The sequence below is a fragment of the Morus notabilis genome, unplaced genomic scaffold (genome assembly GCF_000414095.1).
Source record: "Morus notabilis unplaced genomic scaffold, ASM41409v2 Scaffold629, whole genome shotgun sequence".
Classification (NCBI taxonomy): domain Eukaryota; kingdom Viridiplantae; phylum Streptophyta; class Magnoliopsida; order Rosales; family Moraceae; genus Morus; species Morus notabilis.
Window position 1 is genome coordinate 127,936 of NW_010363794.1, and position 12,208 is coordinate 140,143.

Consider the following 12,208-nt stretch of genomic DNA (forward strand, 5'->3'; position numbering starts at 1 on the left):
TTTTTTTATTATAATAAAAAAATTAAATATAATTATTTTTAAAATTTTTTTATTATAATAAAATTTAAAATTTAAATTTAAATCGATAAAATAAATTTTAAACTCAAATGAAATGATCGGGTCTCAATTTTAAAAGTACGGACATATCAACGCAAGAAAAAAACTCGAGCCATAGAGAAAACAAAAATGCCAAAGACGTCCCCACACACTCACACCCGAAAACGGCCATGAAGCTAGGTCGGAAGTGGATGGGATTTCTTATCTTCCAACACCACACTCTCAGATTACGCAGAATCCAAAAAATGAAAACTCGAAGAAGAACATTGCTTCCTTAGTCCAATCACAACTCACACATGAACTCCAAACTTCCCACTTCCATGGACGCTCTCTTCGTTAACCAATCTCTCTCTCACCTCAAACTCTCTCCAAAGCAAAACCAGTGTCCTTACTTCACCACCTCTTCTCCTTCTCCTTTCACCGCCACCCAATCCATTCGCCTCAGGCCCGGCCCAAAGCCCAATCTCACGACGGTCCACGTCATCCAAAACCAAGAGAACCCCAAAACACTCGCCGCCGCCGCCGCCGACGAGTACTACGGCGAAGTCAGCAAGATCATCGGCTCGAGAGCGCTCGATGGCGACGCCGTCGGAATGGAGTACCTGATCGAGTGGAAGGACGGCCACGCGCCGTCGTGGGTCCCGGCTGACTACATCGCCAAGGACGTCGTCGCAGAGTACGAGACTCCCTGGTGGACCGCCGCAAAGAAAGCCGACGAGAACGCCCTCAGAGCCCTGGTCGAGGCTGAAGACGGCCGCGACGTCAACGCAGTTGACTCCGACGGCCGGACGGCCCTCCACTTCGTGTCGGGGCTGGGCTCGGAGCCGTGCGTGAAAATCCTCGCCGAGGCCGGTCCGGACCTTGACCGGCGCGACAAAGCCGGCGGGTTGACGGCGCTGCACATGGCGGCGGGGTACGCCAGGGCCAGCGTGGTGAGTTTACTCCTCCGTCTTGGCGCGGATCCCGAGGTGGAAGACGATCGGCGGCGGACGCCGTTGGATCTGGCGAGGGAGATTCTGATGGCGACGCCGAGGGGGAATCCGATGGAGTTCGGGAGGAGATTGGGGCTGGAAGGGGCGGTTAGGGCGTTGGAAGGGGCGGTTTTCGAGTACGCGGGGGTGGAGGAGATTATGGAGAGGAGAGGGAAAGGAGAGAATTTGGAGTACTTGGTGAAGTGGAAGGACGGAGAGAATAATGAGTGGGTGAAGGCGAGATTTGTGGCGGAGGATTTGGTGAGGGATTACGAGGCGGGGCTGGAATACGCGGTGGCGGAGGCGGTGGTGGGAAAGAGGGTCGGGGATGATGGGAAGAATGAGTACTTGGTGAAGTGGGCGGATATGGAGGATGCCACGTGGGAGCCGGAGGAGAATGTTGATCCTTATCTGATTAAAGAGTTTGAGGAGGAGGGTCAAAATGAGAGAAAAGTTGATGTTGGGGTAGAGTTGAGTAATGATGGGCAATGAAAGGTTTTGTTTTTGTAATTTCTTTTTGTCTTTGTATATTGTGGATGATAAATGATAATGGTTATGAGTAATGAGAAGATTGGGTGATTATTGATTCTAAACATAATTTTAATATTTTAGAATTTTAGATTTAATTATTTTTTTACTATGTATTTTAATTGATGACGTCAATTAATAAACGATTAGATGTTAGAAGGAATATTTTAGGGGTTCAACCTACTAATAGTTTCACGTGCATTTGTGAAAAAAAAAAAAAAAATTGAAACCAGAATCAAAGGAAAAATAAATTAGATTAGTTGGTTAAACTCATGACCGGAAAACACATACACATTCATGAATTTCAAATGGTTCTCGTTCCACCATAAATGTCATAAAAGGGAAAAAAAAATTTGTCACTGAAATAAAACCATAGAAATCCATTTTTATTACAGTAAAAAATTCTCAAAAACAGAAACATTTAATTTTTTTATTACAGTAAAATTTTTTTACATAAAATTATATCTAAACTCAAATTAAAAATTTAAATCAACAAAGTAAATAGGCCCTAAATATTTTAACTATTACTAATTTATTATCCCATGAAAAACTAGAAGAAGAAGAATAAAGAAGAGTCATTAACAATTTCCACATCAAAATCTTGTTGAAATCTAAAAAGAAAAAAATACACACACACAAAAGTCTGCGTCAAGCACCTTGTAACACTGGCTACTATTAATTAGATAGTTTCTCAAGCCAGTAGTTCTTTTTTATTTTTTTAAGGGCTCGTTTAGTTTACTGATTTAATTTTAATTTGAGTTGTTATGTAATTTTATATGAAATTTTTTTATTGTAATAAAAATATTAAATATGACTATTTTTAAAATTTTTTTATTATAATAAAATTTAAATTTTAAACTCAAATCGATAAAATAAAAGAGATCTTAAAACACCTCAGCAGCATTCCACTCAATTTCTTCAATGCCTTGAGCTTTGTGTCATACAAATAACAACAATGAGAGCTCTTGTGCCAAAAAGCCATCATTTCCCCATCTCTTAGCCCAAAAACATCATGTCGTCTTTTTGCAACCCAACCTCTATCAAGTTCCATCGTGGGTCCATCCCTTGTTGTTTGCTATTGTACCTGAGGCGTAATTCTATCTCTTCCATCTCTTCCTCACCGATTGCTTACCTTGAATAGTATTTTGTAAGTTCCTCACCTGTTTTATGGGATTATTATCAACTTCTTGCTTATTGAAAGATTTCTATATACCAATTTATGCTTGAATTTAAGTTTATGTAGTTATTGTTTGGGTTTGTAGCTACTATTAATTCTATCTCTTCCATCTATTGCTTGAATTCAAGTTGAATCTCATCTCACTTTAGTTAGAGATAATAATGGATGTGGGGTAAAGCTTGGTTTGCTCCCCCACCTCTATACCTTAAAAGAAAAAAATACGGACACAAATGTTAGAATGAATATTAAGGTATAAGAGTGGGGAAGTGATATCTGTACTCCGGAACATTATATTACTTATATGATTCCATGCACTTGAGGATTCTCACAACAATAGCTCAAAAAATATAAGTAAAATAAAATAATGATATATGAAAAATAAAATAACGTTTTTCGTACTTTTATTTTCTGTTATGAAGCTTGGTTTAAATTCTTGATATTAATTGGATTAGGTTTGAAAACATGATTTATTTTAAAAGAGAAAATTGAATTTTATTTCTTATTTTTTGCCCTTTTATTTTTATTACTAAAACTGCAACGATCACAAAAACTGCAAATAAAATTGCCATGTCGTTCTTTTTAGCTGTCTTTCATAAGGACAATGAGCGATTTTGGAGTACTTAGTCTTAAAATAAAATTAAGGGTACGTTGAGACTGATGTCACTTTGTAATATTTTCATTGAAACTATAAAAATTCATAATCTCTTGATAAAAATGTCTTCAATCACAGAATCAAAAAACAGAAAAGAAAACTCAAGAACACAAGCAATTGATCTCGGAGTTCAGTGATAAATCCACCTACATCTCCGCGAACTTCCCAGAGGAATTTGTTTTGCACTAATCAATAATATTCTGATTACAACAGCAATATCAAGAGTAAAACTTCCCAGAAAATCTCAGCCCTCTTTCCCGAGAAGCCCAAGCAAGAAAATTACAGAGCAAGATAGCCTCTTATCTACCCCTTTCTCACTCTAGAACCTATTTCTCTTTCTAAGGCTTTTTTTGTTACAAGCAATTTACTCTCTCTTTCTCTAATCAGAAAAATTCTGTTCCCACACACTGTAATGTTCCGGTACAATATATATATATATATATATATAGCTGAAAGATTGAAGAAATATGACTTTTCTAAGCGGTTCAATACTAGTGTTCCAGCTGCATTTAAAACATCCCCGTCACCTTCTTTATCTCTTAATAATGTTGTCGTATTATTGATGTTGAATAAAAGGAACTATCGTTTTCCTTCTTCTATCTTCAATATTGCAGAAATAATCTTCCAATGAATTATATGTAATTGAATCAACAATCTCCACCTCAATTACATATAATTCCTTAGTGAAATCTTCCCTTCCTCTGGATCCTTGCTCGACCTCATTTATCATTAGCCATTGTCAATTCCTAGCAGTTTAAGACAATGCTTAAACTTGCTAAGAGTTACAACCTTTGTCCCAATATCTGCCGGATTCACTTTAGTAGGAACCTTTTCAATGTTGATCTTTCCTTCTGCTATCTTCTCCCTTATGAAGTGGTATTTGACTTCTATGTGTTTTGTCCTGTCATGATACACAAGATTTTTACACAAATGTATAACACTTTGATTGTCAGAGTATACAGTTCCTATTCCTTTTAGTAGCTTCAGTTCCTTGAGCAAACCTTGAACCCAAATGCCTTATTTGATAGCCTCAGTGACTGCCATATATTCTGTTTCGGTGGTGGATAATGCAACAATTGGTTGGAGTTGTGACTTCCAATTAATGCAATTACCACACACCATAAAGAAGTAGGCAGTAGTTGATTTCCTGCTATCTCTATCTCCAGCATAGTCAAAATATACAAAACCTTCAACTGTAACTTCTTATCTATGCTTCTTATATTTTAATCCATAATTGGTAGTACCACTAATGTATTTTAATAGCCATTTCATAACTTCCCAGTGGTACTTGCCTGGATTTGACATAAATCTGCTTAAGGTGCTAATGGCATGAGCTAAATCAGGTATGGTACAGACCATTGCATACATCACTGATCCCACAACATTAGCATATGGAACACTTTCCATATACTTTCTTTCTTCTTCACTATTAGGACACTGTTGAGATGACAATTGAAATTGAGAGGTTATGGGCTGTCCCGATGCTTTGGCTCCTGACATAGAGAATTTTTCAGTTAGCTTCTCTACGTACTTTCTCTGATTTAGAAATAGAATTCCTGTACTCCTGTTTCTGTTAATTTTAATGCCAAGAATTCTCCTTGATGGACCTAAATCCTTCATTTCAAACTATGATTTCAACATTTTTTTCATCTTGACTATCTTTGTCTTCTCCTTACTTATTAATAACATGTCATCAATGTACAATAATAGGTACTCAACATTCAATATGTTGCATACTCTGTAGTATAGGCAAGTGTCAAACCAGCTTCTTGCAAATCCCTAGTTAGAAATAAAGGTATCAAACCTTTTATACCATTGTCTGGGAGATTACTTTAGGCCATATAAAGACCTCTTAAGAAGACACACTATGTCATTGTCTTTCTGCACTTTAAATCCTTCAGGCTGCTCCATGTATATTCTTTCCTCTAATTCTCCATGGAGAAATGCAGTCTTGACATCCATTTAATCTAGTTCTAGATCAAATTGAGTCAAAAGAGATAACATGATCCTGATTGTCTTGTACTTGACCACCGGTGAAAATATTTATGTGAAGTCCACACCTTCCTTTTGAGTAAATCCATTGACAACCAATCTTGCCTTGTATTTCACAGGTTCTGAGTGAGATGATCCCTTTTTAATTTTGTAAATTCATTTGTAGGCTACCACATACTGAGTTTTTAGTCTCTTCACAATCTCCCATGATCTATTCTTGTATAAAGATGACATTTCCTCTTTCATGGCTTGAATCCACATGCTTGCTTCTTTACAACTAACAGCTTCCTTATAGCTTTTTGGTTCATGTTTGTCGATGTTCATTGTTGTTGTGAAAGCATAGGCTAAGAAGTCTGAGTAGGTTGAGAATCCATATCTTTAAGTTGGCTTGGAAACTTTGTTTGATCTGTCCCTAACTAGTATATAGTCATCTGGCAGTGATCTATCATGATCATGTTATGGAGTGGGTTGCATTACATCTGATGGCTGAGATTCTGGTTCATCAGAGGTATTTCCATAATCAATCTATTGTGACTGAGTTTACCCATGCTTTACCTGATCAATGTCTGTTTTTCCTTATTGAGGCTCCACCTGAATTTGACTCTCAATAGTACCTGCATTATTAGTTAAAGAAGTATCTTTTCCTGCAGACATATTAGTGTGAGATAAACATGGAAAATCAAATTCATTAAATATGACATCTCTGTTATTTATTGTTTTAAAACCTTTTCCATCTCTAACCTACAATCTATAACCTTTAGTCCCTTTAGGATATCCTAATAAAACACATTTAATAGATCTAGGATCTAATTTCCCCTCCTTTTGGTGAGCATAGGCAGCACACCCAAAGGTTCTTAAGTGGGACAGATCAGGTGGTTTGTTTCTCCATAACTCCTCAAGGGTTTTAAACTCTATGGCACTAAGGGACATCTATTGACTAGGTACGCAGTTGTCATAACAGCTTCACCCCAGAAACTCTTAGGCAAGCTAGCCTGAAACAACATACACCTAGACTTATCTAGAATGGTTCTGTTCATTCTTTTAGCAACCCCATTTTGCTATGGGATTTTCCTAACTGTTCTATGTTTCTAGATACCTGCCTATGTACAGTAATCATCAAATAGTTTGTTACAGAACTCAAATCCATTATCAGTCCTATGAGTTTTGACCTTTCTATCTGTCAGATTTTCTTGTAATGTTTTCCACTCTTTGAACTTACTTAAAGCATCATTTTTATTCTTTAATAAGTAAAGCCAAACCTTCCTAGAATAATCATTAAGAATAGACAGAAAATAAAGGTTACCACCATGTGTTGGAGTAGTTTCTGGCCCCCACAAGTCTGAGTGTACATATTCCAGTGGTGCCTTGGACTCATGTGTTCCAGCCTTGAACTTGAGCCTATTTTGTTTTCCCAGAATGCATGATTCACATAAATCTACTTTGCTAACTTTATCCTTTCCCAACAGTCTCTGTTCACTCATGATCTGCAGCCCACATTCACTAATGTGTCCAAGCCTATTGTGCCACAAAACAACCTTCTTGTCCTTTGGTGCAACAACCACTGATAATTTTCTAGTAAGTGTGTCACCAATAAAGTGGTAGAACCCATCCTTTTTGACTCATTTCAGAACCACCACTGAACCTTTACATATTTTCATAGAATTCATTTCTATCTTTGTCACATTCCCTGAATCATCAAGCACACCTAGATATATTAGGTTTCTGGCTAGGCTAGGATTCTAACAATGCCATCAAACATCTTTATGGCAACTGTGCCTAAGCCTTCAACTTGGCAAGTATGACTGTCACCTATCATCACTTTTCCACCATTCACTTCTCTGAAATTTATAAGCCATGATTTATTATGTGTCATGTGGTATGTACAACCAGAATCAAGAACCCAGTCCTGATCTTTAGCCTCGGTTGACACCAAGAGCACTTCACCACTCTCATATCCATCTGAAAAATTTGCAACTTCATGGTTGTTTGAGCCATTTGATGAGTGACCTTTCTCTGATAGGCATAACAATCCTTTTTGAGATGACCTAGTTTGTTACATAAGAAACACCTTCTCCCTTGTCCAAGGCCTTTTGAGGATGATTTACTTTTCCCTCTATTGTTGCTTCTTCCCCTTTGATTACTTCCACGTTCCTGACTTCTGCCCCTTGCAAAATGATTCTCCCCCGATGAAGACTCTCCTTTCTCAATTTTTATTTCAAGATCTCTTGACTTCAGTGCTGAGATGACTTCTTCTAAGGTAATTGATGTTCTGCCATATTTGATGGCAAACTTTACCTCTTTAAATGACTCAGGAAGCTCATTCAACAAGATTATAGCCTGGTTTTCACCACTAAATGCCTCATTTTCACCAGAATTTGCCAATTCTATATTCGTTCCTAAGAAATCATCAAGATTCTGATCAAGAGTTCTGGCAGTGTTCATTCTAAAACTAAACAGTCACTCTTTCAAAAAGATTTTGTTTGTCAAGGATTTTTTTCTGAAATAGCTCATCCAATTTATTCCAGATTTTTGCAGTTGTATCTTCTTTATCAATCATTCTAATGATAACACCTGAAAGATGTAGAATGATTATACCTGTTACTGTTTCCAAGAGTTCTTGTTTCTGATCTTCACTCCAGTCATCCGGCCATTTTGGGGATTCCTCAAGGGCACGAAGCAGTTTCTGTTGAGCAAGAAGGCCTTTGATCTTTCTCCTCCATATGCGGAAGTCTCAAGAGCCATCAAACTTCTAAATTTCCACTTTCAGATTTCCCATAACTCCAAATTCAAGGGATCTTGAGTTTGCCTTGTCTGATCTACCGAACTCGTGGTTGGATTTTCCTCTGATGGTTGCTCGTTCAGAGGAATGTCTTCGAACTCATCAAAGTCTGAACGAATCGTCTTTGTACCAAGACTTTCTTCTCCCTCCAGTGTTCTTGAACTCAACTTTGGATTGAAATTGATCGCCTATAACCGGCTCTGATACCACTGTTGGAAAAAATTATCCAACACCAACTTCAATCATAGAATCAAAAAACAGAAAAGAAAACTCAAGAACACAAGCAATTGATCTCGGAGTTTGGTGATAAATCCACCTATGTCTCCATGAACTCCCCAGAGGAATTCGTTTTGCACTAATCAACAATATTCTGATTACAATAACAATTACAAGAGTAAAACTTCCCAGAAAATCTCAGCCCTCTTTCCTGAGAAACCCAAGCAAGAAAATTACAGAGCAAGATAGCCTCTTTTCTACCCCTTTCTCACTCTAGAACTTGTTTCTCTCTCTAAGGCCTTTTCTGTTACAAGCAATTTACTCTCTCTCTCTCTCATCAGAAGAATTATGTTCCAACACCCTGTAATATTCCGATACAATATATATATATATATATATATATATATTCCAACACCCTATAATGTTCCGATACAATATATATATATATATGTATTGCTGAAGGATTGAAGAAATATGACTTTTCTAAGCGGTCAAACACCAGTGTTCCAGTTGCATTTAAAACATCCGCGTCATCTTCTTTATCTCTTAATAATGTTGTCGTATTATTGATGTTGAATAAAAGGAATTGTCATTTTCCTTCTTCTATCTTCAATATTGCAGAAATAATCTTCCAATGAATTATATGTAATTGAATCAACAGAAAGATTTCAATATACCAATTTATGCTTGAATTTAAGTTTATGTAGTTATTGTTTGGGTTTGTAGCTGCTATTGAATTTATGATTTGGTTGTTGAACAGTTTTCTATTTGTTCAAGTTGAATCTCATCTCACTTTAGTTTAGAGATAATAATGGATGTGGGGTAAAGCTTGGTATGCTCCCCCACCTCTATACCTTAAAAGAAAAAAAATACACACACAAATGTTAGAATGAATATTAAGGTATAGGGGTGGGGGAGTGATATCCGTACTCCAGAACATTATATTATTTGTGTGATTTCATGCACTTGAGAATTCTCACAACAATAGCCTAAAAACTATACATAAAATAAACTAATGATATATGAAAAATAATATAACGTTTTTCTTACTTTTGTTTTATGTTATGAAGCTTGGTTTAAATTCTTGATATTAATTGGATTAGGTTTGAAAACAAGATTTATTTTAAAAGAGAAAACTGAATTTTATTTCTTATTTTTTGCCTTTTTATTTTTATTACTAAAACTGCAACTATCGCAAAAACTACAAATAAAATTGTTATGTCATTCTTTTTAACTGTCTTTCATAAGGACAATGAGTGATTTTGGAGTACTTAGTCTTAAAATAAAATCAAGGGCACGTTGACAACTGATGTCACTTTGTATATTTTCATTGAAACTATAAAAATTCACAATCTCTTGATAAAAGTGTCCAAACTTGAAAATGATGAATATGGCTTAACTAGGGGGGGAAAAAAAGAAGAAGATAAAAATGGTATAAGACTATTGCGGAAAAGAGCAGTAAATGTTGACAAAAAAAAAAGTAAAAAAACATAACGGCAATGGTCATTGACTATTTAGGAGAGAAATTAATAACAAAAGTAAATGTTAAGCTATGATATACAGGGTAAGATCTACTTAGTAACAATCTATCACTATTTTGATTGTCTTCTCTATTTAGCTTCATCACTTTGAATGTCTTCATGTTCCTTTAACGTAAACAAGGCTCTTGAAAGACAAAAGAACTAAGAAACAATTCTTAACCAGCGACTCCAATATGCCTAAGCTCTTTGGTATGGAAGTAGTAAAACCTTCTAAAGCTCTCCGTCTAAAAGAAAAACTTATTACTATTCAAGAATTTTATCGGATATGGGGAGCTAACTAGGGGTCCTGGACGAGGTGGTACTTATGATATTTTGGGTTTGGGACGCAAATTATTTGGCGGTTTTTTGTTTGTTAAATACCATTGCATGGGTGACTTAATTATTAGCATGGGAAGCACATCACATTGTCGTAGGGTAACGTTTCATATCCGTGAGTCTTCTACCTATTTGATGGGATGATTAGGGGATTATCTATGGTTAAACTCTTCACAACTTATCAACGGATATAACCTCTTCAGTATGAATAGTTTATCGGTTTGGGCGTGGATGTTCTTATTTGGACATGAACATCTTGTTTGGGCTATTAGATTTATGTTCTTAATTTCCTGGCATGGATATTGGTAGGAATTGATTGAAACTTTAGCATGGGCTCATGATCTAACACCTTCGGCTAATTTGATTCGCTGGAGAAATAAACTGGTGGCTCTTTCCATTTTTCAAGCACGATTGGTAGGGTTAGCCAACTTTTCTTTAAGTTATATTCACTTATGCGGCTCTCTTTATTTATTCAGCTTACCTCCCTTTACTTATTTTTCCATTATTTTTGTCACATGAATTAAAAAAACGACTTTGATAGAGATATATGATTAAGAGATGGAAGCAATAAACTCAAGTTTCTAATAGATTTTTGTGGCAGAAAAACTTGGGATGTTGCTGTTGGTGCAGAAGTTGACACCGGTGATGAATTCAGAAAGTGATTCGAGTTGAGGATGCCGAAGATAATGCTGAGGAGAACGGTTACGGCTTTTGTAGAATCACTGCAGTTATAGAGAGAGAACCCTAAGGCTAAGCGAGTAGTGGTGAATATTCTAGAGTAGCTTTATTAAATAATATGAAACTTTCTTAAAAATGATCAGTTGAAGATGAAAAAATAGGTCTTGAAAGAAAGCTGACATCTTTATCTGAAGAATTTTGAATATAAAAGGATGGGATTCTAAGTGCAGACTTCGACAACTTCAGAAAAAGGACAGAAAGGGAATTACGCTCTTCTCTGGTGATAAAGGCTCAAGGGGAAGTTGCTGAGAATTTTGTTGCCTGAGATTTTACAGCTTCATCGTCCTCATTGTTAAAAAATAAGAATAAACTTGGGTAGACATGCTATAAAAAATCAAGATTTACTGAAACGACTTGCTACTTGCTTGTACCAAGAGTCCATCAAAGTAGAGGAAATGAGCATATAAAATATCAATAAAATAAGTGGCCTTATTTGTTCATTATCATCACTAAACTACACGTGTGTAGTTATATAGACTTGTCAATGAAGTAGATATATTTTGCTAAATTCCACACCATGATACAATTTTTAACGCACCGACTTATTATTAATGGTGATTGAAATTAAACAATAATTTTTCCTAAGAAAAGTTGAAGTCTAAAAGATCATTGTCACACAATGTCACAGCTAGCATTATTCAGCATTAATTTAAAAAAAAAAAAAAAGAAGCTAACATTCTTCAACGTCTTGTGCATCAGGATTGTGTGTGTGTATATATATATATATATATATATATAACCACATCATTCCCAGAATAGTCTGAAGTCTGAACATTACTTCGTTCTTCCAAATAACAAACCATACGCAATCTACAAAACAACCTAGTATTATTCTGCCAAATATAAACCAAAACTAGACGATCCACACAACATTGTAGCCTAATTACCTTGCAACATCATTCACAGGCATATCACATCATCCTTCCCTGCATCATCCTTAAATGCAACGTCCGCATTGCGACTATCACCATCCTTCACTGCATCGTTGGCATTGTGACTACTTTCACCTTCACCATCCTTGCTTGCATCATTTGCATTGTGACTATTATCACCATCTGTCACGAGCTTTTTGTCTAATCATTATGCGCACAATGCGTTTTAAGAATCTTTCTCCGCGCAGATTACAGTAAACCTCAGCCTTATAGAGCTGATCCTCGAAGTCTTTTATGATCGGAAAATAGACTTTGCCAGCTACTAACGCATCGGCTCTGAGAACCTCTTTCAGCTTGAGTTTCTTTCCCT

General features: G+C 36.3%; 1 protein-coding gene across 1 annotated transcript; it reads left to right on the forward strand.

Annotated features, from left to right (window-relative positions):
• The first annotated feature begins 122 nt into the window (after nt 1–122).
• LOC21397484 (signal recognition particle 43 kDa protein, chloroplastic) lies at nt 123–1,600 on the forward strand. Its single transcript, XM_010104999.2, has one exon. The coding sequence runs from the start codon at nt 354–356 to the stop codon at nt 1,518–1,520; it is 1,167 nt and encodes a 388-aa protein (XP_010103301.2). The 5' UTR covers nt 123–353; the 3' UTR covers nt 1,521–1,600.
• The last annotated feature ends 10,608 nt before the right edge of the window (nt 1,601–12,208 follow it).